The sequence below is a fragment of the Pteropus medius genome, unplaced genomic scaffold, assembly GCF_902729225.1.
Source record: "Pteropus medius unplaced genomic scaffold, Ma_sr-lr_union100, whole genome shotgun sequence".
NCBI lineage: Eukaryota > Metazoa > Chordata > Mammalia > Chiroptera > Pteropodidae > Pteropus > Pteropus medius.
Genome location: NW_024349798.1, coordinates 11,316,862 through 11,343,809, shown reverse-complemented (window position 1 = coordinate 11,343,809; position 26,948 = coordinate 11,316,862). Strand labels below are relative to the sequence as shown.

General features: G+C 47.5%; 1 protein-coding gene across 6 annotated transcripts in view; it reads left to right on the top strand.

Annotated features, from left to right (window-relative positions):
* LITAF (lipopolysaccharide induced TNF factor) overlaps positions 1-19,500 on the top strand; it is a 91,569-nt gene extending 72,069 nt beyond the window's left edge. For 5 of the 6 annotated variants that reach the window (XM_039885343.1, XM_039885347.1, XM_039885342.1 and 2 more), the window contains exons 2-4: positions 13,067-13,291; positions 15,702-15,858; positions 17,413-19,500. In XM_039885343.1, coding sequence (XP_039741277.1) covers positions 13,072-13,291; positions 15,702-15,858; positions 17,413-17,521 — 486 coding nt within the window. In that variant the 5' untranslated portion in view covers positions 13,067-13,071 and the 3' untranslated portion in view covers positions 17,522-19,500. Of the gene's footprint in view, positions 1-6,137; positions 6,157-13,066; positions 13,292-15,701; positions 15,859-17,412 lie in introns of those variants that run through there. The other variant, XM_039885344.1, reaches the window with a different exon arrangement.
* Positions 19,501-26,948: the final 7,448 nt, after the last annotated feature.

Here is a 26,948-nt window from a genome sequence, read left to right as displayed (position 1 = left end):
TTTGCTAAATAGAATGTTGTTAGTACAGATTTAGGGATGATCTAGCAGGAATGGTCGAGTTCACATCTCACCAAACAAGTGATTAGTTTAGTCGCTCTGCTAACACTGAGGGGGGCGCGGGTGGCCACATGCTGGGCAGGAACTGGAGACACAGTTCATGGGACAAAGGGCTCTGTTGATGTCATTTCTTCCAGAGGCTAGAGGACACAGGAGGCCAGCTTAGGGGTGGGTGGCACAGATAAGGGTTTGCAGAGGAAGCTTTTTTCCCCTCATTAAAAAAAGATTTTATTTAGTTATAAATACTTGCTATTTGATAAATATATTAAATCATAATCATAAATGATAAATTTAGTGAGTCATAACTAATAAGCATTTTATCTAATTTACTTTTTCTTAACTTCATTTTGGTTATGTAGTTAATATTGCTACAGCTCAACATACAAAAGATCAACACGAGTATAAGTGTGAAAATTATCCCACTGAATCCCCAGTTCACCTCCCCTGCTTACAGGCAGCCACTGTCACCAGTTTCTTGTGTATTTGTTCAGAAGAATTTTATGCATATTATATAAGGAAACGTATGTATTCTTCTTCCTTGTACACAAATGGTAGCCTGCTAAAAACACTACCTAGGTTTTTTTTTCATGCAGTGATGTATCGGAGATAATTGCATTTTTGCACGTAAAACTCCCCCTCGTTCTGTTTTGATGACTGCATACCATTGCCTTGCGTGCGTGGGCCATCACTGACCTACCTGGTCCCCTGTGACGGACAGTTAGGTGGTTTTTAGCATCACTGCAGTGAATACCCCTGTGTGCTCATCATTTTGTCACTGCTCACGCACAGGGTTTATCTCCAATACGAATTCATGGGGACAGGAGGTGTTGCTGGGTCAAAGGACTCGTGCATGTTAAATTTTGATAGGTGCTTCTGTCGCATGAGCCTCAGTTTACCCTTCCACCAGCCCTGGGTGACATCCACACCCAGGCCATTTCATGTGCAACCAAACATTTTTCTCTTTGCCACAGTGAAAAATGGCAAATCTAATGATAGATGAAAAATATCTTGATGTTAATTGTGGGTTTTTTAAAAACAAACCTTTTATATTAGAATAGTTTTAGATTTACAGAAAAGTTGCAAATTTAGTGCAGAAGCCCTGTACATTCCATCTAGCTTCCCCCATTGTCAACATTTTACATCATCAGGTGTGTTTGTCACAGCTAAGAAACAGACATGGGTATCTTTCTGTTAACCAAACTCTAGATTTTATTTAAAGGTCACCAGTTTTTCCACAGGATTCTGTCCCAGGATCCTACATTGTATATTGTCAGGTCTCCTCCTCCTCTGGTCCGTGACAGTTTCTCGGACTTTCCTTGTTTTATGTGACCTTGGCAGTTTTGAGAAGTACAGGCCTGGTTCCCCTCTAGAAAGTCACCCCGTTAGGGTTTGTCTGGTGTTTTCTCAGGATGAGCCTAGGGTCAGAAGTTTTGGGAGGAAGATCACAGAGCCGAAGTGCCCTTTTCACTCCATTCTATCAGCAGGTATGTGATGTCCACATGACTTCCCCCGGGCACTGTTGAACCTGACCATCTGTCTCCATGTCGTTTTAACTGCATCTCCATGCTTTGGAGAGAGATGAGCATCTTTTTGTATGTGAAGACAAAGTCGTCCAGGAGTGACCGTGGTCAGCTGAAGGGTGCGGGATTGAGGAGTGGGGGGACCGGAGTAACCGTGTTCAGACCCCCGAATCCCCGGGGACCTGCTGTGAAAGGGCCGATAGGGAAGGAGCAGCCCCTGAAGGAGGAGACAGGCGTTGGCCAGGCCAGATGAGGCAGCCCTTCCAGAGGAAGCGCCCAGCAGCCTCTGGAGAGGAAGACAGGAAACGGGGTGGGCTTGGCGGGGTCGAGGCTGAGGGAGGAAGGAGGCTGGTGGTGGTTGGGGGTTGATCAGTGGACATGAAAGAGAGGCAGGGAGCCTAGAGATGAGGACCAAGGCTGAGTGAAGAGGGGTGTTTTATTTTTATATTTTAACAAGGAAAAGTTTGAACCATCATAGATGTATGATGGGTTGTATGCCTGAGTCCTCATGCATCCTAGCAGTGAAACCTCTGTGTCACTGCGGGCAAGTGCCCCCCTCCCTGGGCTTTACTCAGCTTCCCTATGAACAATTAGAACGAATATGTTTATAATAAGCCCCATGTTCTGAGCACATCCACTGTGTTTCAGTTCGTACAGCAACCCTTTGAGGTGTAGGTACTATTAGCCCGTTTTCCAGATGAGGAAGTTGAGGCACAGAGAAACGAAGCAACCTACCCTAGTTCACCCAGCCTAAAAGTGGCAGAGTTGGAATTTAAACCAAGGGAAGTTGGTGCCAGAGTTCCTGCTCTTAAACATTCGACCTGCCTTAAAAGTCCATTGTCTTACTTTTCTTTCAGCGTTCTTCGTTCCCTTCTCCTTGCCCGCCTGCTCACCTTCTCCCGTGTCTTCTTTTTCTTTGGAGTAACCGTTGGGTGTTCAGCAGGCCAGGCCAAGGTCCATGCCATTCCCGCCGTCCCCTGAGAGCTGTGGTAGCCGCCCACTCTTGTGAATGACCAGAGAACACATGCAGGTGTTTCTGAAAACGCCACGTGTATCTTGGGCACCAAATGGAGACGTCTCTCCTGCGACATCTCTGAGCGTAGTGGCCGTGGCCTCGGTTTCCCTACCAGGTCATTTTGTGATTGGAATTTGCATGAGGCCCTTTGTGTCTTGTACAATTGTCTAAGGACCATTTTCAGCATTGGGCATTATCTCTCATCCTCTTCCTCCTTTGCTTTTGGGCCCTGCCTGCTTGTTGGTCATTTCACCAGAAAGGGATAGGGGCGGGAAGGAAAAATGACCCGAGACTCCTTAAATCCCTCATCTGCCACTAGTACCGAGGACGGAGGTACCTGCAAAGGTGTGAACTCTGTCCCCATTCTCGTCCACGCGTGTCTGCAGGAGTTGCTGATGTTATGGCATCTTGGGGTACAAACGAGTTAGAACTTCCGAATTTTTTTTGATACTCATGAAAAAAAGCTTGTCGTTTTTCAAGCATGGATGACACATCATCCATGACGATCAAGTAGCTTTAGAGCCTCGCCCGGGACCAGATAATGAACACAGAGTGACAGATATTTCCGAGTCTGGGGCGGTGGCAGCGAGGAGCCACGATCACACCTCCAGATGCAAATGGATGATACAGTTGCAGGAAGCACCCGCTCCTTACTTTCTTCTGGAACCCCACCCAGAACCGGGAGTGGATGTTGGCAAAAACCAGGCGCCTCTTCAGAGTGGGGATGCTAGTGATGTCATAAACTTGCATTAAGGGAGTGAAAATGAAACCATCTTGAGACTGTGGCTTTTTTTTTTTCCGTCTGCTTATATCTTGTTGGGGTTTGCACGCCTCCATAACTTGCCCTTTCGAGTTTTTTCCACCCACATCTTGACTCGCTTTCCCAGGGTGCCCCGTTTAGAAACACCAGTCCGCCCAGGAATAGGAGGAAAGGAAGAATTCCAGACCCAATTAAGTGATTCCAATTCTGGAGCAGTCTGGTGATGCTTTGGCCAGTTCCCCCTGTTACGGTGAGCTGAACTGCGAGAGCTGATCTGTGATGGAGGCTCGTCATCACGTGAACATCTTCCTTTAAAATCTCTTTCTCTGATTCTAAATTGAAGCTAATACGATAAGACCCTCCCATTTATGTCTGCTTCCAAATCTTGATGCCATCCAAGATGAGTTTTGGTGTCCTTTTTAGACCCACGTGTTGTTCTCCACGAACTCTTCTTAAAGCATCGGGGTGACCAACTTGTCCTGGTTTGCCCAGGACTGTCCCAGTTTCAGCACCAAATGTCCTATATCCAAGGAAACCCCTTGGACCCAGGCAAACTAGGATGGCAGGTCACCCTAGGAAGCACCGATGCTGTTTGGAGCCTAGTTCTAGGTGCTGGGGATGCAGATTTTAATAAATATCAATCCCTGCCTTTATAGGGCCCACAGACTTGTCGGGAAGACAAATGAGAAACGTGGCAAGTACAGCAGAGAAACACGTATCATCAGTAACATACTGAGTGGTTGTCTGTCCCTCATCCTGGGTGCTTTCCACAGTGGGTTCATTTCATCCTCCCAAGAACCTTAAGAAACTGCCACTGTGCCCATGGTGCACATAGGAAAGCCAAGGCACCGCTGTCATGCCGCGGGGTGTGCAGGAGCCTGAATGTGACCCCGGGCCGTCTGGCCACAGACCCTGCACCCTTGATTTCCGCACTGGGTAGACGTTCGGGGAGGAATTCCTTCCTGGGGGAGGCCAGAGATGGCTTCTTGGAGAAAGTGACATGCATGCTGGGTTATGATAGGTGAGAGGAACTTGCAGAGGCCTTCGGAAGGAGGAAGGAAGGAAGGGGAGGGCCAAGCAAAGGGGAAAGAGGGTGCCTGGCATGTCTGGGACATTTAAGCAAGGCTGCAGACACATAAAGGTCTGCATTTGCAACACGACGAAGTGAGAGATGGCTGCAGAGTAGGTGTCCAGTGTGTCCTGGGAACCCCTCCATTCTGGGAAAGAAACCCAGGACCTTTGGTCACCGTGGCAGAACATGTTGGGGGTTGTCAGACCCCAGTGGTCTTGATTTTAGGTCAATGAAGACATTGGATGTCCTGAATTAGGACTAATGGTGAGTTTGGAGGCACGAATTGTAAGGCTTGGCTGGTGACAGGAAGATCAGCGATTTCCAGCAACGCCTTTTCTTTCTTTTCATTAAAGTTCACATAACGCGAAACTCACCATTCTAAAGCGTGTGATCAGTGGCATTGCTGCGCATTCGCAGCCTTGTGCATCTTCATGCCTGTCAAGTTCCAGGACATCTTCATCACCCCAAAAAGAAACTCTATACCCATTAATGGTCACTCGCCATTTCCTCTCAACACCCTCCCTCCAGCCCCTGGCGGCCACCGGCTTGCTTTCTGTCTTACAGATTTGCCTATTGTGGACATTTCATACACACAGAGTCATATAAGATGCGGCCTTTTGTGTCTGGCTTCTCTCACCTAGCATCGTGTCTTCAAGGCTTGAAGACATCACTCATTCTGGTGATGTCTTGGAGCTGACTTATGGCCGGCCGTCTCTAAACTTCCCAGAAGTCAGAACCCTCCCTATGAGTCTGGGACTCCAGGCAGACCACTGCCGGGCTCGGCTCCCAAAACATCGAATGAGCGTGTGGAGCGGGCATAGATAGAGCAAGTAAGATGACGCTCAGGCTCGTGGTGAGCGCCTGAAAGAGCAGCTTCTCTGGCATGTTTCAGGGAATTCTAAGGCTGTGGAGGCCAAATTTTTGAGGAGCAGATCTGTTGCTGAAAGCGAGGTCCCTCGTGGAGTTCATGCCCACATCCCTGGTTTCAGGATGAGTTCATCAATATCAGCTCAGGGCGTGAAGATCCCGGGCCTCGGAGGCGTGGCCTCGCTCTAGGATTTCCAAGGCTTTTTCCTTCTCTTTCAACAGAGCCATGTTAAAAAGCAGAGACCGAGCTGCGTGGAGACCCAGCTGGCCAGAGGTCTTTACCTTTTCTCCCCTGGTGTTGCAGCAGGTGGCTGAAGTATCCCAGCCTCACCCCGTCACTTAAATATGCAGCTTTGGACAAAAGTAGCATCTCAGACAGAGATTCTGAGATTCCCATTTTTGTTGTTTGTCTCCCCATCAGGAGAAGGGAGAACTTAGTGGGCCTCTCTCTACCTTTGGTTGATCATTAACATGCCGACCCCCATTTTTATTAAAGAAGCAGGTCATTTTGAACTGGAAAGCCGGCAGTGACAAAATTAGAATCCATTGTAAGCAGGTCTTTTTTCTTTTGGGTGTGTGGTGCGAAAGTCTGCAGGAAATGCATCTTTTTGCACCTGTTAGGCAAAGAGAGAGGTGACACCTCCAGAGGCATTGGAATGTGTTCCTTCCACTGAGAATTTATTTTCTTTTCACAAAGGAAAGGGGGCAAAGTTGTGTGCAAAATGAGGCTGCTGATTGTGTCTGGAGCTCTCAGCCTAAGAGGTGTTTGGTGAGGTCTGAAGAGCCTGAGTTCAAACCCACTGCTGCCACTCTGTGTGACTTTGGACAAGCAGCTGAACCTCTCTGGGCCCCAGTTTTTTCGTTTGTAAGTCAGCATGATGATAATATAATTCCTTTCTCAGTGGCGTGAGAATTACGTGGATTGGTGCACATAAGGGTATGAATTACAGGGCTCATTGCAGTAAAGAGCCCATTATTATGGTTGATCTTAATGCAGTTGTGAGTCTGGGGTGGGGGTGGGGAGTAGCAGATTTTGCTCAGGCCAGAACCTCTGGACTCAAAGATGCCAAAATAAGGTTTCGACAGCCTGGGTGTCTGGTACTCCTAATGCTTTTCACTTCCTTCTTGGGGTGGGGTGAGAATCCAGCAAATTTAAGACCCGGACGAATGACTGACTGGTGATAGGAGTGAGCCCAGCCAGCTCAGTACAGCAGAGTAGAGTGTCCCCAGGGCCAGTCACCCCATCCTGCCTACCTCCCCCAGTTGTGGCTCATGAGATTAAGGCCTGAGAAGGCGGGGCAGGCCTGTAAAAGAATATACAATGTAAGGGACATTAAGGCTTGGTCAGTAAAAGGTTACAAAGTGTTTGGATATTTGCATTTATGACAAGAAGAGACACATTTGCATTTAAGAAAAGAAGAGACACATTTTAGAAATATTAAATGAATAAATGTTGGTGATTTAAAGTACTCATTGGACGCACACCATGGGTTCTTAGTGGGGACCCAAGGAGTGCAAATTAGTTCTTGGGGGAGGGGAGAGGTGAAATAAAAGTTTTAGATATTAAAATGGTGTGTGTGGCCCGCCAGAACTCAACCCTGCCCGATGAAATCTTATTTCTTAGTATTTCATTTCTCTTGTTAGGCAGAAATTAAGTTATATTTAAGGTAATTAATTAAATTTAAATATAATTTAATTTTTCTCCTTGGAGCAGGGGTGGGGGCTAGTGGGGAGGGGGGCAGCCATAATGCAAACAAGATTGCGATCCTGTTCTCCACCGGGTTCGGGTTCGAGGAATGAGCTACTCAGACTCTTTCCTGCAGGCCCAGGAGTTAATATCCGTATGCCCCTCACTGCTCGTTTAAGGGAGTATCTTCCACCAAGCACATTGCTGAACTTTGGGCAACGTTCATCCAGGGACCCCAAAATTCCAAGTGGCATATGTACAGATGAGGAAGTAGGGGCCAGGATTCTGCAGCTGGCCATGAGCCAGTCTCCAAGGCCAAGCCCCGTGGATCTCAAACACCTCCTCTTCCTTTTCCGTGACCAGCGGTCACTCTTGGTGACAGAGCGTTCTGGCCCAGTGCAGCACGGGCCCCTCCATCAGACAGTACCCAGAATTTCAAGATGGCAGTTTCCACAGCCTGCGTGGCTTTCCTAGTGCAGAGCCCTGCGGGACCGCACAGGTCCCGCTCCTGTGAGGCCCGCCTGCTCACATTTTCCATATGCAAAGTATGCGTTTGGAACGCCTCCCTGCATTTGGAAGTAGCTAATGAAAGAGTCTGTCGGAGACGGTGAAAACAAATCTCCAACCCCTGGCGTTTTCTTGGTTTCTGTGGGGGCTGGTGGAAGCTTTTAAATGGACAGTCAAGAAAAGCCACTCTCAGAGGCTTAATTACAAAGTTAAACAACTGGGGAGGGAGGGAGGGGACCCCCTTGTTTGTTCCTTTATGCCCCCCTCACACAACGCTCCCTGTAACCATGGCAACCGGGGCAGAGACCGCCCCCACTGCCCCGAGATTCTCAGGGCTGAGCCTTTATGTGCAGAGCTGTGGCTTCGCTGTTTTGTCAAACCGAGAAGCTTTCCTCGGGTTTCTAGTTTGTCCCAGAAAAAGGGACACAAGTGTTAGGTGCGATCGTGCTAGCACCTCAGCACATGGGCACCCATCGGAGCGATGAAGGGTTCTCTGGTGACAGGGCAGTGTGTGAACGTGTGTCTCTGAGTCGGGGTGAGAGACTGCTGCTCTTAAGTGTCACGTCGCGGAAGTTAGGGAGTGGTGGCAGGCTGAGCAAATCCCTTCTGGAAGGGTGGGTAGGTGGGTGGCTAGATGGGCCTCCTGCCCCTGGGAGAAGACCGATTTTAAACTGCGGGGGAGGGGAGAAGAAGAAACGGAGGGACGGAGGGACGAAGACAAGTGGCATTTCCTGGCCTGGGCTTGGGGAAGGAATGCTGTGGAATTAGAAAGCTTTCAAACCAGCTGGTTATGGGGTGGTTTCTTCCTTTTTCTTTTTCTTTCTTCTTTTCTTACTGTACTAGTCTGTCGCTCTGTTCTTTTCAGAATTATAAGCATGTTTATGTGGCTGTTTGACTCAAAAGCAATATGTCCCAAGAGGCAGTGTCCTAAAGTTCCAGAAACTAGGATGTGGCTATAAGGAAGATGATGTCTGATCAGTAAACAGTTCGTGTGTGTGGGGGGTGGGGGGCGGGTGGGGGTACAGGCCTTAATTTCCTGAACAAGGGGCCCCTCTACCGTTCATGGATAGGAGGCCCCACCCCGACACTTGTATGTTCACTCTTTATGATACAATTTCTGGCCATGTTTTTTTACTTCTGGAGGAGAGAGGCCGTGGTTTTGAAATAGAGGAATTCCACTTCTGAGTGGAGTCATTGACTGTCAGCGGTTTGACCCAAACCGTTTGCACAATTTAGGGCACCCCAGACCTTATTTTCCACTCCCAAAGCACTCCGTTTGCAGCCACAGCAAATGGGGCTATTTTAGGCTTTCTGTACACACGAGGTTCTCTGCTCTTGTGGTTTTTTCATATGACTCAGTTTTCATAATAAATCGTGTGGGCAGCCGCAGGTCTGCCTTTCCTGAGACGGGAAGGGACGGCACGTCCTTGACGTTGAACGCGGATATGAATTACTGCAGCGCACCCTGGCCTGTTCCCCAGCTGACGTCTTCTCCAGGGCAGGCCCTGCCAGCAGCAGATGGGGGAGTTCCCAGGGCCCATCGGAGGGAATGGCCCCGACCTGGGGGGCCGGCCTGCTGGCGAAGTGTCCTGGGCCTAATCTTTGTGATCTCTCTTCCTCCTCCTCCTGCATTTCTGGACCTGTTTGTCACAGGAAACGGCAATATTCCTTATCCACTTTTCACAGTATTCTTTTTTTTTTTAACTCCTGAACCTGTCTTCACAAAGATGGTCTGTGATCTCGTTAACCCCCTCTGCCCTCCTGCAGATGCCGGTGTTGGCTCTCCTGTCACCCTCCGCCTGATGCAGGCCAGGGCACATTTCCCCGAGTGAGAAGAGGGTCCATCGTCAAGAGAATAGAAAGAATTTAACACGCACGCCACAGTTAGGGCAAAAGGAAAGTTTATTAAAGAAGCGGTAAAGCAAAGACAAAAATCTAAGACGAGAAGAAGAAGAAGCCCCGAGTGTTGGGGAATTTGGCTTATGTATTATTATTTCGTTCTTGTGAGTTACAGTTTAAAAGCCTGTGTTTACCCATTTCCTTTGATATGGACATTGAGGAAGGGGAAGAGTGTAGTGTGAAAGTCCCTGGCAGTCCCCAGCCTTTAATCCCCAGGTTCCCCATGGTTTTAGCCATAGGGAATGAACGACTTTATTTTGTGTAGGGCGCCACTTAAAGACTTTTTCCTGTTTTCCCTACACGGTGTGGGAAATGGTTGTCCGCAATCCCAGCAGAAATCTTCCTTCTTTCTGCAGGTGTCCTGGCCTGGCCGCAGGGCTGAGCAGCACATGCCAGTCTCTGAATGCAGCTTGATTGAACATTTTATTCTCTTTCCTCCTCCCTATGTTACACCCACACAGAGTTACTGGAGCAAAGGGGTCCGGTAGTGCGTCTCTAAGTCAATCAGATACGGGCAGGTTTTGCAGCAAAGAAAGTGAGGGTTTATTTCGGGGAGCTGCGAGTCCTGGAGATACACGCAAGCTATCGCTCAAAGGCCTGACTCCCCAAGTGTCTTGAGGGGATCAATTATATTTGAAAATAGCAGCAGTCATGGAAACTAAGGGAGTGGGGGTCGTGGGCTTTCCTGATTGGACAGGGCTGGGACAGTGAGTCATCACATTCATTCGGTTCTGGAATCAGCCAGGGCGCCATCCCTTTTGGTCTGGTGGCCTGATCCTGTGGCTCGCTGGCTGGCCGGGTTGCTGTGTGACTCCGTGGGCCTGGGGCTGAAACACCTAAAGCCAAGATGTCATCCCTAGTCTAAGGTCCAGCAGAAACATATTGTCCTCGGCTTAAAGACCTGAGGCTCGAGTTAAAGGCGTAATGACTAAAGGAGCAGGGACACAGAAATGGAAGGATAAGGGTGGAAAAAGCTAGTGAGTCACAGTGCCATTATCTGCACAAAACCAGATCAGAGACAGAAACTATATTAAAGAAATGAAGTTAGGTGTCGTTGCACTGGGGCCCCCTGCCCTTTGCTCCTCACTTCTCTTACAGACCTGTGGCATCTCCTTTTCTAGGGTCGGGCCTTCCTCTGCTCTGTAACCTTCCATGGCTCCCATCTCTCCACAGCATCGGTCCCCTAGAACTAGAAAATGAGCCATGTAGGTAATTGTAAATGGTTTAGTAGCCACGTTTTAAAAAGTTAAGAAGAAACAGGTGAAATGAATTTTAACAACGTATTTTACTTAATTCTATCTATCTGAAATATCATCATTTCAACACGCAGTCTATATAAAACAATTACAAATGAGATACTTTGCGTTTATGTTTTTAAACGTTTTTGAAATCCAGGGTGTATTTTACATTGACATCATATCCCAAATCGGATGCTAAAATTTTATCAAAAACATTTGATCCCAATTCAGTTCATTGAATTCGCTGTTGGAAAAAGTAGATTCGTATACCCGAGGTGTCCCAGACTTACGTAAACGTTTTCCGGTAATTGAATTGTGTACTCGATTTTGAATTCAAGTTGCTTAAGCTTAAATACAATTTAAAAACTGAGTTCCTCAGTTGCACTAGCTGCATTTCAAGTATTCAGCAGCCTCGTGCAACTCACCAGTGGTGACCGTGTGGGACAGCCCAGATAGAAAACAGTTCCATTGGACAGTCCAGGCTTATAAGGTCCAAACACCTCCACAGGACTTGCAGAATTTTCTAGAACCTGGTCCCAGCTTATCTAGCTTTATTTATTAGCTTTGCGTTGCCCTTGTTCCCTTTCCCACGCCTGTCTTTCCACTTCGAAATGAATGCCCTTTCTTCCCTTCCCCTAGAGAAATCTCCTCTTTCTTAACAGCAGAGCTTCCTTGAAGGCTGCTCCCCTTCTCCCTGCAGCAGAATTAATTGTTGCCTCTGCTTCCCACGGGTTCTGAGAGATGAGGCAGAATGTGTGGGAAGGGGCGGCAGACCTGTCCGAGCCCCGCCCCGACCGAGGCTTGCTGTCCTGGGAGCTCATGTCCCCAGTTCTCCTGAGACAGGTTTGAATGGATCCTCTGACCCAGCAGGCCTGGCCCTGCCTCGTCAGAAATCAGAGCCCCACAAAGGACAGCACTGTGTCCTGCTCCGGCCGCCCCGGGGCTGTGAGCATGGGCCTTCAGACTGGAACACACTTCAGGCTCAGGCCACAATTCTAGGCAGGCATCCGCTCAACGAGGAAAAAAAAAAAAATCCTTTCTTTGCCCTCACAAAAGGAAATGTGTGCCTGGCTGCCCTGATGCTCATTTTTCAAAATGGGAACCTGAGTATGTGCGCATTTTGTTGTTTAAAACTATTATTTATAAACTATATTTACGTACAGAAAAGTGCAACTCGAATTTTCAGTTAACTTATATACTCACGTACCAGCCCCCCAACCGTCACCCCCTCCCCTTCCAGATTCTCCTCACCCCCCCAGAGGCAGCATGTCCCTGACCTCTAGTGCCATGATTCATTTTGCCCCTGCATGGTTCTGAGCTTTATATAAATGGCACCACAGGGTGTGCACTTTTGGTGTCTGGCTTCTTTTGCTCAGCACTCTATTTGCAATAGTTTGTGGTTGGTTTTTAGAATGCCCTCATCTTTTCCATCACCTTAAATGCTATTTGTAAAAACCACAGCGGCTAAAAAAAGAAAAAGAAAGAAAGAAAATAATAACAGTAGATGCGAAAGACGGGTCGTTTATTGAGTGGTGGTTTGAAGTGTGAAGAAAACTTCGGTTCAGATTCGGTGGATGTTGAAACAACCCCAACTCCACGTCCTCTGCCTCCGGGGCACGTAGAGCAGGATTCCAGAGATTTTTATTTCCAACAGTTAGGCAGGGACTGCAGCCCTATCTCAGCTTCGAAGATGCTACAGAAGACAGGCCTTCATCCCTCGACATCTCCTTAATAAGAATAAGGGAATAACATCTCCGACGGGGGAAATGGGAATAGGGAAGAGGCATGAGAACTACGCCAGTTGACTGAACGTTAAACCAGCTGGAATTCAGAGCCTGCCGGGCGCTGTTAGACCGAACCTGGCCGACCAGCCTTCCGGCCAGACCACGGGAACTCACAGAACAGAAGAAGATGCCTGCAGAGATGATCAACAACTGTTTACCCACGCCGTGAAAGGAAAACAGACTTTAAGCTGTACCTTACACAAGTGGAAGATAAACTCAACCATTAATTCTGTTTGCTCCCTGTAATCAGTAATTTTTCGTAGAAACAAACATATAAACCCAATTCCTCACTCTCGTTCTCTGACCCTGGGAGGAGACCATGCTCTGGGGAGTGTTATTCCTTCTCTAAGGAACTTTGCTTTGTCTTAAAAAATTCGGTTGACGTTTGTTTGTTAGCTCTTGGGATTTTTCTAGGTTCTGGCGATTTTTGGTCGTCATTAATGACCTTTTTGTTTTTATTTAGAGAATCCTTGTTAAGGTGCTAATTCTTGGGTCTTGAAGGTTCTTGAACTTCCTTTCTGGCTTTTGGACAAGGCTGGACACGAGTCATTTTTCTCAGGGTTTTGTTTGTCGGGTAGAAAATTAAAGATGAGGGTGGAAAAGAGTGAGAGAGAGATGACAGTTGCATTTCTGATCTGGTATCTTTTGGTTTTTCTTCAGGTAAAATGTCTGCTCCAGGACCCTACCAGGCGGCCGCTGGGCCTTCGTCAGTGCCCACAGCGCCCCCATCCTATGAAGAGACAGTGGCCGTTAACAGATACTACACCACGCCTCCCGCACCCATGCCTGGGCCAGCGACGGGGCTCATGACAGGCCCGGATGGGAAGGGCATGAACCCTCCTGCGTACTACACCCAGCCAGGGCCTGTCCCCAACGCCAATGCAAGTACGTGTGGCCTCCCTGGTCCCCTTTACCGCCCTGGCCTTAGGGACTCTGAGACTCCGGAGAGCCACCCAGGTGACTCTGAGTCTAAGCGAAGTGCCAGTCAGTCCACTTTGACCCCTTTTCCTGAAGTGTCACATCAGTCTTTTAGGTTCCGCACCAGTGAGTCTCGTGGCATTTCTATAATGAAGTAGCTTAGGAGCTTTCCCAAGGCCGCTATAGACAGACCCCTTTGGCACTGACCATAGGGGCACCAACTATCCAGGGGAACTTGGCAGTGAGAGTTTGCCTCTAAGGGCTCCCACCCTTCGTGGTGAGGTTTGATGGGACAACCCCTGCCCCAGGCCAGGCCTGGAGGAGGAGAGGGAGAAGCAGCAGCCCTGAGTGAGGAACGGAGGGCCCAAGCCCACTGGTGCCATTCATGCAGGTGGTTCCCTGCCTTCCAGCAACTTCTTCATGGCCGAGCCCTCGGGTACCTGCCGCTGCGCAGGTATGGAGCTGCCTCAGTATCCCAGACAGCTCAGGAGGAAATGGCCAGGTCAGAGTGGGCCTGTGAGTCTGATGGCCTGGTTCACCTAAGCTCCTGTGCCTCAGTTTCCCTGTCTGTAAGAGAGGGCTCATCAAGTACCTACAGCAGTGGGTTGTGAAGATGAAATAAAGTTTTAGGAGTAATCGTTCAATAAAAGTGCTCAAGTAACTTTGACTCCTTGAGATGGAAAAGGACAAGATAATGACTTTAGACTATTTCCGATCACACTCTGATCAGTAAATAATTCATCCTCGCACCCAAAAAAGACTTCACAAAATTTACACATAAGTGCTAAAGTATGCTTCGATTCTGCTTCGCTCAAAAGAGGGTCTTTCTAGGTCTTTCTAGGGGTATTGGGTTCAGTTAGCTCTGAGCAATCGTTAGTTTCCCCTAATACACGGATTATAGAAATGGCATTCTAACAATGTAAGAAGGACAGAAGGAAGTCACTTTGACAGAAGTATGAACTCAAGCGACTTTGCCAAGGACCAAAAAGGACATGCAAAACTCTAAAGGCTTCAGGATCGACGTCGCCTCGATTCCCTTGTGGTGGTTGTGGATGTCTGTGCACGTTTTGCACAATTTTCTCTTTTTAGCATGATTTCATATGCTCATTTCTTGTAACTTCACGGTTCCCCGCCTGACAAAGAACCGGGTCAGTGTTCCCTGGCTCGGTAACTCCAGCCTCATCCGGGCGTTGCAGCTGATTGTTTTGTGAGAAGAGGGAGCTGGTAATCGAGGGGTCACTCCATTCCAGGCATGGTGTGAGGTTCTTTCTTTACCGGCCTTATCTCGTTTAGTCTTAGCAATAACTCTCTTACTTCCATTTTTTAAAGTAACAGCTTCATTGAGATCTAATTCCCAGACCATAAAGTTCACCCTTTTCAAGTGTACAGTTCAGTGGTTTTAGTATAGTATTTAGTCTTTAAGTTGTGCAGCCATTCGCACTAATTCCAGAGCATTTCCAGTGCCCCAGAACGAAGCCAGTTCCCCGCCGCGGGCACCACTAATCTGTGGAGGAAGAAAACGGCTAAAACCTACCGTATCACGGTTTCTGAAATGACCATCTGCAAACCACCTTCGTAGAACCGCTCAGCGAGCTTAAGAAGCATTTTAGGGCTCTGCCACAGACCTGCTGAACCGGACTGTCTTGGGGCATGGCCTGGGAATCCGCATTCTCAGTAAGCTCCCCACAGGAGTCCACAGGCAGTCAAGTCTGAAAGCCTGGCCAGGCCGAGCCAAGTCCCGCTAGGAACACAGTCCTGTCCCCCATTTCGCAAGTGGTGGTTCTGAGAGCCCCTTAAATGACAGCTCTGGAAATCTGCCACTGTTTCCTCTTTTCTTGTCATCCCCTCCCTCCCATTTTTATAATTGTGGTAAAATACACAACATAAAACTTAGCACCTTAAGCCTTTTTAAGTGTACGGTTCAGTGGTACTGAGCGCATGCACATTTTCATGCAGCCATCACCATCATCCATCTCCAGAACCTTTTCATTTTGCAGAACTGAACCTCTCCCCATTAAACAACAGCTCCGCGTTTCCCCACAGCTCCTCACAGCCACCGTCTACTTCCCATCTCTGAATTTGACTACTCTGGGGGCCCCAGATAAGTAGAATAATACAGTATTTGTCCTTTTCTGACTTTCTCACTTAGCATTGCATCTTCAGGCTTCAACCATGTTGTTGCACATGTCAGAACTTTATTCTTTTTCACGGCCGGATAATATTCCAGTACACGGGTAGACCACATTTTGCTTATTCATTTATCCATCGATGGACACTCGATTGCTTCCACCTTTTGGCTCCTGTGAATAGTGCTTCTGTGATCATGGTTGTGTTTTCCTGTTTACTGATCAGGTTCTGTTTGTTCCCCCCGCATCAGTTGCCGTGCAGACAGTCTACGTGCAGCAGCCAGTCTCCTTTTTCGACCGCCCAGTGCAGATGTGTTGTCCTTCCTGCAACAAGATGATTGTGACTCAGCTGTCCTATAACGCCGGTGCCCTCACCTGGCTCTCCTGTGGGAGCCTGTGCCTGCTCGGGTGAGTCCGGAGTCCACTCAGCCCGTGGGCTCTCCCACATTCCTCTCTTGCAGGGTTGTTCAACTGTAGCATGTACTTCTGTCTCGTGGGGGCCCATCCTGTGCATGTGGGGTGTGAGCAGCATCCCTGGCCGCCACCCACTAGATGCCGGTAGCGCCCCTCCCCCCATCGTCACTACCAGAAGTCGTCCCCAGTTGAGAACCACTGCTCCTGAGCATATTGAAGCCTGGAAGCTACTGTCCTGTCATTTCTTCTTGCTCATCTACTCAAATTACTCCCTGCGTGTAGAGACAAGCATAGCAGCCGCTCGCATCTGTGTAGGGTGATATCCTAGGGATTTCTTTTTCTTCTAGAATTTCATGACCTAAATAATAATGTTTGCCTGACTCCGAGAGGAGCTTTAAATAATGCGTACATTAAAATACTTGATAGTCATCTCTTCAAAACTTCTATTCTTTCATGACCCCAAGTGTTTTTCCTGTTTTCCTCCACAAGGAGATCGTATAAATATTTATGTCGGCACCGAGAGTATTGCATTAAAAGAGATAATAGTTTCTGTTCTGGGATAAATTTGAAGAAACACAATTTAATTTCTTTTCTCCCAAACAGAAAAGGACAGCCTCCTTATTCCTGATTATGGGAATCACACAGGAAACCACAGGGCTCTGTTTTCTTCCTCGAAGGAAGTGGCGTTTGTATGTTTCTCTTCAGGAGCCCTTACTTCTGGGACAGCTGGCTCTTTCTTATCATGCCACAGGCTGTGCAAAAACCCTGCCTGCCTGTGCTTGGGGGCACTTTATTTGATTGTTGCTGTGAGAAGTAGCCTCTCCATAGAGACCAGTGTGAGATAGGTCAGCGAACTACAGGCCAGGGGCCGAATCTAGCCCAGTTTAAGTTTTATTGGAACACATCACACCATTGGTGTGAGGATTATCTATGGCTGCTGTCACACTACAGTGGCAGAGAAAATATGTAGTGTTATTTAGAAGGATTAATACACCAACCTCAATCTAAGACCTTGGAGGATGCCCAGGTAACCCAAGACTTGGAAATGCGCTCAGCACAGTCTGTGGGAGCAGCCTTGGCGTTGGCTGGCGTATGAGTTTCCTGGAGCTGCCATAGCAAATGCCCACAAACCTGTTGATTAAAAACAATAGAACTGTATTCTCTCGCAGTTCTGGAGGCCAGAGGTCCAGAATCAAGGTGCCCATAAAGTCATTCTCCCTCCAAAGTCTCTAAGGACAGAATCCTTCCATGCTTCTTCCAGCTTCTGGTAGTCAGCTGTTCCCCGGCTTGTGGCTGCATCTCTCTCATCTCTGCCTGTCTTCACACGGCCTTCATCCCCCCTGCATTTCTGTGTGTCCTCTCCTCTTCTTATAAGGACACCTGGCTAATCCAGGATGATCCCATCTTGAAGTCCTCGATCACATCTGCAAAGACCGTTTTCCAAATAAAGTTCGGGGGGGTTAGGAAGCTGACGTATCTTTTTGGCGGCCACTATCCAAACTGTTCCAGTCGGTAACGTGCTCTGTGTGGCTGTTTTTGTTCTCCCAGGTGCGTAGCGGGCTGCTGTTTCATCCCTTTCTGTGTGGACGCTCTGCAGGACGTGGACCATTACTGTCCCAACTGCAAAGCTCTCCTGGGCACCTACAAGCGTTTGTAGGACTCGGCCAGACCTGGAGGGAGCCGTGTGTGGCAGGAAGTCCTTTCCGACTCTCACCCAGCCCCGCCCCTGGTGGAGATATCCCCACCTTGGTGGTCGCATCTCTCCAGGGGCTTCACCTTGGTGTCTTCTTTCGGGGGGAGATATCGCAAAAGTAGCACACTTCCAAACCCCAGAAATTGCTGCTTGGAGTCGTGCACAGGACATGCAAAGACATTCACCTTGAGTGCTGGGTCAAGGGCTTCCCGCCTGCCCTTGACCCCAGGTCATCCCATCTAACTGTGATCGTTGCCCCGCCTATATATCTTCTGGTGATTTGCCTTGCCAGCTTCTTTTCTTGCCTCGGCGGGCCTTTCGGGTGGTGGGCTCTAACTGAGAAGCCATGGGTTGCCTTAATTTTGAGACCGTTCTACCTGAGTGTGGCTGATCCAGCTCTTAGTACCTGCCATCATGTCCATCTGTGTCCACTTCTGGTGACAGAAATCTTGCCTTATAGACAAAGGCCTTGGCTCTCAGATTCTGTAACTGTAGGCTTTTCATTAGCATACAAATTCGCTTTAATTTCTTAATTCGTTTTTAAGTACATGAAGGGGCCGTTCACACCCACCAGACATATCCACGAGGTCATAAATGCATGTTACAAATAGAGAGCTGGACCTTACCCCTGCCCTGCCTTCCCTGGATTCTTTGTACCACATCCTCAGACACTTTCCATGAGAGGCTGTTTCTTAATAAGGAGTTGTTTGTATTAACAGTTTTCATGACCTCCTTTTGGTCTTAAACACCTTCAAACATAATTTTGAAAGGAGGGCTTTATAGAACCATTTTCTGTAACCAGGTCATCGGTATCATTTGCCAGGGCACTCGCACATATTCCTTTTTCCTTAATGGAAAAAGTAATGGGTAATTGCATCCACTGCCTTCACTTGGGTTTAGTGTGGTTCTTAAAAACCTCCATAATGGAACTCTGAAAGCGGGGCCCCTTTCGGGTTCCTGGTGGTGTGTGTGGAAAGACAAAAGCATGTGCGAGCGTATCTAGCTACCGCGGTGCTGAAAAGCTTGGAGACCCGAACTGTTTCACAGGAATCTAAAGTCTGATTTTATTTTTCAGAAATATAGTTTGTTATGTAACATCAGAAGACATGATTTCTAGGACCCGAGCATCAAGCCAGAGTTCTCGGTTCGCTGCCGGGTCATCTTTGAAATCAAGACAAAGCTGGACTCAACTTCCGAGAGTCCCCGTGTTGATAGTAAATAGGCACAGGGAATGCATGTGAATAATATTATGTAGAAATCAAGCCTAGACCTTGAACAAAAATCTGTATATTGGCTGAAAATTATAGTCGTAACCATTGATTCAGCTTATTCATTCGCTGTTTTGAAAGTTCCAGTAATTATTTTTACAACGCATATGGATACTACATCGTACTTTGGTGTTTATCTGCTTTTAAAAAATAAAGTCTTTGGTTCACTCGGTGAACTATTTATCAATTCTTATGGTGTGGAGAAAGGTCTCGTGTTGTGTTTCCAGTCGTTACAAAGAACCTTTATTTGCTCCATAACGGTAGAAAATTCTTCCTGATAAAAACTTGAGACGTACTGAATATCCCGCAATGTCAAGATGATGGATGTTGAGTTGGGTGGATTGCTAACAAGTCAGATTTGAACATTAGGCTATTGGAACCCAATAGGCGTCATCGATGGCAGCCAGCCATAGCTTTCAAGTTTTAATAAAATGCACAGAAGAAAGCCGTCCTCATTCATTCTCCAAACAAAAGATGCTTTGTTAATTGATCAGGGTGCTTGTGAGATGCTAGAAGGAGAGCACTGTAGCTTGCCAGGAATATGACTGTCATCCTCCCTTTTCCTACCTGGTGATAAAGCTTCATTTTGGAAGGTGCAGGAAAACAATGCCATCTTGGTGCGGCTTATGTTGTTTAAACCCTATCTTATGGCCTTGAAAAATTGCTGCTCTCTCAGTCTCGATCATGTGTTTTTATTTCATTTGACAAAATCGAAAGCCATGCATATTTAGCAGTTTTATTCAGATGGTGGTATATAAGTGTTCTCAGGCTGGTACTAATTACATATGCAAAGTCTTCAAGACAAGAACCTTGTTTCAGGAACCGTAAAATATATATTCGGGGGAACTTTAAAAACGTCAGATGCCTGGAGTATAAAGCATTTATTGGACCTTCCATTTTATTGTTTAAAGTGCGGGCTTATTCACATGTTTGTGCAAATTAAAAGGCTCTTTTGTTCTGCCACTGTTTGTTGGGGATTTTGGTGTTAGTCTGTTGTAAACACTGAATCACATTCAATTATCGAAAGCACTTTATATCTACCTGGACCTCAAAGAAGAATTTTACCAATTTCAAGCCCAAAAGGGCTGCATTTCTCATATACTGTCAGTCCGTCTAAGCGAGGTAACCTTATACGTAAGTGTTGGTTTGTGTCTTGCTCACAAAAAGTATTCAGTTATTACATTTAGTGAGGCCACCTTTAAACACATGACCGATTCCTGGCCTAGCACAGCACTACACATGAAAATGTTTTTTCTGGGACAACTGGCTTCTCAGATGCTATCGAAAACACTTCAAATGGGCACTAACTATTTATAAATACAGCTTCATACACGCATACACAGTTCGGCCTCGGTTTTCTCCCCAGTGACTGGCCTCTTGTTTGGGATATTAAAATCCTCTGACTTTCTGGGCTCAGAGATATCCTTTAGGAGTAAGTGTAGAAGTTGGAATTTTACTTAACAAAATTCTGATTTGCATTTTGGAGCCTATTAAAGTTATCTCTCGAATTTATGACTCATGTTTACAATGGGTCGTCTGTTCTTCATAGGCGCATGAGTGCATTGAAAGTAGATCCTGCGAGGGCCGTGAAAGAGAGAGCAGATTTTTTTTTTTTTTTCAGTCTAAGAATTTTAAAGAAACAAGATTCTGAGGCTCAGAAAGATTTTTTTTTTTTTTAAAGCAAACATTCCATGGCCAAGTATACAGTCTAGCGCATTTGCTTAACCGTTTTGTGACTGTTCTGCAGTAGTAGGTAAATGTTTACACATTAAGTACCTTTTTTTCCTTTTCAGTAAACATTTTTAGAGCAATTTTCGGTTTATGTCAAAACAGAAGAAAGTCCAGAGTTCCCGTATACCCCGCACATGCCCAGGCTCTCCCATCATCAGCACCCCCGCCAGAGTGGCACATTTGGCACAAGTGATGAACCGACATTGACACATCATTGCTTGGAGTCCATAGTTTACACTAGGATTCACTCTTGGTGCTGTACGTTCAGAGGTTTTGGACAGGCGTAAGACCTGTGTCCATCATCATAGTACACACAGAGTAGTTTCTCCGCCCTAAGCATTCACTGATCTTTTCACTGTCTCTACAGTTTTGCCTTTTCCAAAACTTCATATAGTTGGAATCATATGGTATGTCACCTTTTCAGAGAGGCTTCTTTCACTTAGGCATATGAATTTAAAGTTCTTCCGTGTCTTCTCATGACTTGATAGCTCATTCTTTCAGTGCTGAATAATATTCCATTGTCTGGATGTACCACATGCTTATGTACTTTTAAAGCTTTTAGCGCTGCAGTGTCTCCAGTGATTTTATACCCAGTTTCCCCTAAGGGCAAAGTCAATCTAGCAGGTGTGTCCAGTATCACAGTGTCGTCAGCACAGTACAGTTTTGAAGCCTGTGGTTATATAGTTGTGTATGTGTTATAGTTCACCTACCATTAAAGTGTATAATTCAGGAACATTTAGTACATTCATAATGTACAACCATCACCTCCACCTGGTTCCAAAACATTCTCATCAGCCCAACATAAAACTCCATACCCATTAAACAGTCACTCCCCATTCCCGCCTCCCCTAGCACCTGGCAGCCACCGATTTCCCTCTATTTCTTTGGATTTGCCTATTTTGGATGTTTCACATAAATGGAACATAACGTGTGACCTGTTGTGTCTGGCTTCTTCCACTCAGCCTCATGTTTTTGAGGTTCATCCACTTTGTAGCATGTGTCAGTGCGTTATTTTTAGCGGCTGAATAATATTCCATTGTATAGACATACCACATTTTGTTGATCCCTTCATCCGTCGATGGACATTTGGGTCGTTTCCACCTTTTGGCTATTACGAGCAGCGCTGCTGTGAACATCGGCGTACAGGTTTTTCTGTGGACGTGTGTGTTCTTTCTCTTGGGTACGTACGTAGGAGTGGGATTGCTGGACCATGTGATAATTCAGTTTAACTTTTTGAGGAACCGCCTTGGTGGCTTCTTAAATGTTGCCTATTGCAAAGCCATATCTAGCAAAGGCTACCCATTCGAAACTGCTCTGGTGTGGAGAGCTGTGTCATCTGCAGAGACAGCTGTTTGGAACAACCTGGTGGCAACAGCTGGATTCGGAGCAAGAAGACCTGCACCCCAGCTGGCCTGCCTCAACACCTCGACTCATCGGAACCCCATTCAGTCCTTCTAGGGCTCCCCCGAGCCTGAAAAATTGAGACGGGATGGACGCCGCATCCCAGCCGCTCTGCCTGGACCCTCTTTTGTGAAAGTGCTATGAACTTGAAAATAGAGTCCTCAGGTGTTCACTGTGTGGGGTCCTCTTTACCTGTACGCCCAGCTTGGGATCCAGCAGTAACGAGGGGATGCTGTCCCCTCTCCTGTGGAATTGGTGGTAGAGCGGGAGAGAAACAGACATCAAATAAGCAAAGCTGACATTACAGACTGGGGCAGACGAGGGAGAAAAAGTGCAGGAAAACAGTATTGTAGGGATCGTATCGGGAGGAGGGGCGCCTCATCCTCTAGAGCGAGCGAGTCATTTTGCCTTTGTCTCCTGGTGAGAGGAGGCAGCACTTAGGATTGAGTGCCAGCCTCTGAAAGCTGCAGGAGGAAAGCTGTTTCTGTTTCCTGTAGTCTTGTGACTTGATTTGCTGTTTCTCCCTCTCTGGGTGGAATCACTGGACTCTCCATTTTTTTTGGAAGAGTGGCAGCCCTTGAAACTTAATCCTTTCTCTAGCTCAAGGTCTTCTGATTTCCTGTTGATAAGCAGGAAGGACTGGGCTGCCATCCAGTAAGTAGGTGGATTCCGGCGGGGTGTGGCTGCATGCCTGCCCCTGGTCAGTAGAAAATGTAGCATCTTCCAGAAGGCCACGGGTTCTCCCAGGCCTCTGCTCGTGAGAGTGGGCCCCCCTCTTAAACCTGGGCTCATCGGAGCAGACCTTGTCATCCCCAGGAAGGACACTGTGGAAAAGGGAGAGTGGGAAACATGTGACAGTCACTTTCAACTCCCAGTTGTGATGTTTCTGTTGCTTTGTTCTCAGGGACCCCCAGCTGAGAGAGCGGGGAGAGAGCATATGGCGAGAATGCAAACAGCCCTTCTGGAGACTTTTCTGAGCTACAATTTGCATTTCTTGTTCTTGTCTGAAATTAAAGTGGTAGAAAAAAATGCTGATTGGAAGGTTAATGGGGAGGTCGTGAGTTGGGGTCTCATCCCTCTGCACGTGCTTGTTAAAACCTGAAACTCTGGCACAGCAGTGAGCTCCCGGCAGCCGGGGTGGGGGGAGGGGGGGTCTCCGATCTTGGGGCATCCATCAGCGTGCCGTCAGCAGGCATCTGTCCCCTGATAATTGATGGCCTTTCTTTGTGTACTGTTGGTTGACTCGCCCCTGCTTTGTTTCTCAAACTTCCTCCTTGCTTTATCTTCAGCTCGCCCTCTGTCTCATAGTCTTAGATCAGCTCAGGCCTTTGTTAGTGACTTCACCGAGCGTGTGTGTGTGTGTGTGTGTGTATGTGTGTGTGTGCTCCTCTCTGAGGGTGCGTGGGGGTCTGGGAATGCGCAAGTGTGTGCATATGTGGGTGTGTCATTGGGTGTTAGGGAAGGTTCTGCATGTCTGTGCTGTGTATGAGGCTCTGGGCATCTTAGGTGCCATGAGCGTCTGGCCCTGCATGTGTCTCTGTGCGTGTCTCTGGGTGTTGGCAGGGGAAAGGGACGTAGGTGACAGCTGCTTGGAGCTGGCAATCTGGAAGCCACCTCCTGTGAGTTCCCCCCTCGGCTTCCCAAACGTGCCTTCAGTCCTCCAGCTAGAGAGCTCTCCAAGGACTTTCAGGCCAGTCACCTGAGCAGGAGAATGACTGTCACCTGGCCAATCTGGGGACTAAAGGACATGAACGATTGTTCTACCCAGTCGCTACATTTAAGCTGGTTGGAGCAAGGCATGGGCATGGACACGCCTGGCCTCGTAACCTCGTCAGTCACTACCTGTGTTAGGCTTCCGGCAGGTGATTTCAGCTGGGAAATTCCAGTCAAACCCTCCCCAGTAGGACTAGGGCAGGTGATGGCTTTCAGCAGGGGCTGCAGTCAGAATCCCCTGGGGGATTTACGACCCTCCATGCCCAGCCACACCCCAGAGCAAGTGAATCAGAATCCCCCAGGGTGTGCTCAGGCCTCAGGGGACCTCCCGGGCACCGGGGGCACAGTCCCTGGGGCCCCTGATAATTCAGGAGCCAGGGTAAAGCTCGATCCTATTTGTTAATCAGAAGGGAAGAACCTGTATATAATAACAATGAATACATAACAATAAACCCAACCTGGAGTATATTCCTCCTTCTGCCAACGCAGTCTTAAAATACACCTTTGAAAATATTTTTATGGAGAGGGGAACCCGGAGATGTCAGCTTGAGGCTCCAGCGTGTCCCCAGGTTGCGGACTCTGGTGTTTGCATTTAGTTGCAAGGTTCTATCATTAATGCGGTGGAATCACTCGTCCCTCTGTTCGCTCAATAAATGCTTTTTTGGGTGTGGTGTGTAACATGTTCCAGAGGCATAGCAGTGATAGAGATCGGCCCCTTGCTCTTGGGGAATTTAATCATGAACTTCATTTTAGGGTCGCTTTGCGTGTCTGATAAGACTATCTTGCATATAAACACTTCCTTGAACATTGTCTTTACTAATCTTGCCAAGAAATCTTCCAGATGAAAAAGAAAAACATCATCACCATTTTGCAGATAAAGTAAGAGAGACATAGAATAAGTACAATTTACCCAGGTCTACTGAGCAGCCCAGAGCAGAGTGACTCCTGGTCCTAAACTATACCTTGACCTTGTTAAAATACAGATTCAGGGCCTCTTGCTTAGAGATCCACATTCGCAATGCCTGAGAGGGCCCAGGAATGTGCTTTTTTTGTTTTGTTGAGTAGTTCCTAAGGGCGGGCGCGTGTGAAAAACACCGCTCTGTGAGTTGGGGACCAGGTCAGTCAGAGAGAAGGGACTGAGGCCAGGCCAAGTGGGGACCCGACCTTGGCACTGTTGGCCCCTGGTCCAGATCGTTCCTTGTGGGGGGGCCCTCTACACTGCAGGGTGTTGAGCAGCATCCTTGGCCTCCACTCACCAGAGGCCAGAAGCACACACTTCAGCTGTGACATCTCCAGACATTGCTAAGCGTTCCCAGGGGGACAAAATCACCCATTTAGGAATCCCTGGGCTAAGTACATGGGTTGAAGCAAACATTTCTCGTGTTTTGGAGTTGGGGTGGCCCTCACTGCCTCAAACATGTGGTTAAAAGTTTAAATATGCTAATTTCCATTAATAAAAGAATGAAGCACTGATACATGATACGGCATGGATGAACCTTGAAACCATGGTGCTAAGTGAAAGAAGCCAGACACAAAGCCACGTGTTGTATTATTTCATTTATAGGAAATATGCAGAATAGGTAAAGCGTAGAGACAGCAGGTTGGTGGTTGCCAAGGGCTGTGGGGAGCGGGGCGTGGGGAGGGCCTGCCCAGGGGTTCCGCGTCTCTTGGGGAGATGGAAATGTTTCGGAACCAGGAGAATGTACTAAATGCCACTGAGTTGTTCACTCTCAAATGGTTAATTTATGTTAGGTGAGTTTCACGTCAATAAAAAAAATAAGTGCCAATTTGTATGATTTACTGTGACAGTTGGTAAATGGGGGCAGAGTTGTGAATGCAGTGTAAATCCCAGTGGGAATTTAAATGAGGTTGTAACCATGCACAAGTGTAATAAGGATATAACATATAATTAGATAATATTTTAAAAGCAAGGGTAGAATCTGTGGGCAGGACCTCAGTACTATCATTTCCGTGCTGGGCGAGAACATTCCAGGGGCTAGCTCTCTCAGACTGTCAGGCGCAAGCTTCTGGGTAAGCTAGGAGACCCCTCAAGACACAGGCTCAGCACCTAAGAGCAAGTCTCACCCAGGACCAGCTAGTGTTCAGCTTTGATAAGCAGGATCTGAATAAGCGAAGCAGGTGAGACTTTAACTGTAAGAACCGGCCATCTGTGTCCACTTCCCACCATCTTCTGCTCGGTGTGAGCGTCTGCATCCGCGCACACGTGGCTCAGCGTGAGGAAAGAGCCAGGGGCCACCATTTGAAAGCCCCCATGTTCATTTCACAGGTGAGCCACAGGAATGCCACCAGCAGAGTGCCTCTTTGCATTCGTTGACCTGGGAGAAGGCGTTTGTTCCCTGGGTCATAATTAACGCTCCGTTCCCTGAGAGCAGGAGCAGTGTGGACCTGGGTTATAGTTCTCACATGAGCTCATTTATTACCGTGCAGGCCCTGCAGCTGGTATGTGGATGGACTGTCAGCCAGGTGTGTTTGTTTGGAGGAGGTGGGGTTGGAAGCAGGTGTTGGTTATAGAGCTGAGGAAAGGCGAGGTGGCTGGTGGGTCTCCGAGTAGCTAAGAAATGGGGGTGAAGGTGCAGGGAGAGGCAGGCCTCCAAATACCGGACAAGTGTTCAGACTCCACCTCAGAATCTCCTCTGAAGCAGCCACTGACAGAGGACTTCTAGGTAAGAACTGGTTTGTTTGGATTTTTTTTTTAATATATATATGATTCACACACCAGACAATTCACTTGTTTAAAGTGTACAATTCAGTGTTGTTTTTAGTACATACACAGAATTCTGCAGCTATCGCCACGCTCAATTTTACAAGTTTCATCACCCCCAAAAGAAACCCCATACCTTTTAGTCATCATCCTCCAATCTCCCCACTACCCCCAGCCCTAGGCAACCACTAAGCTACTTTCTGTCTCTAGATTTGCCTGTTCTGGATATTTCATATAAATGGAATCATGTGATGTGTGTTTTGTGTCTAGCTTTTTCAAGGGTCGCGCACACTGTAGCAGGTGTCAGTGCTTGGGTCCCTTGGCCAGATAGCCTAGCCCTTGTGTGGATAGGTCCCATTTTCTTTGTTCATCTGTTGATGGTGACTTTCTTCTAAGAAATTTGTCATTCTGGAGTTGCTACTCATTGGATCCGCTGTTCAAGAAAGAATGGCCTGTATACCATTTGTTGTAAAACAATTGTTAGTTTTCTTCTGTATTCTTTAAAATCTGTTACTATTGTGGCAAATGAAGGAACTTTAGATGTGAATCGAGGTAT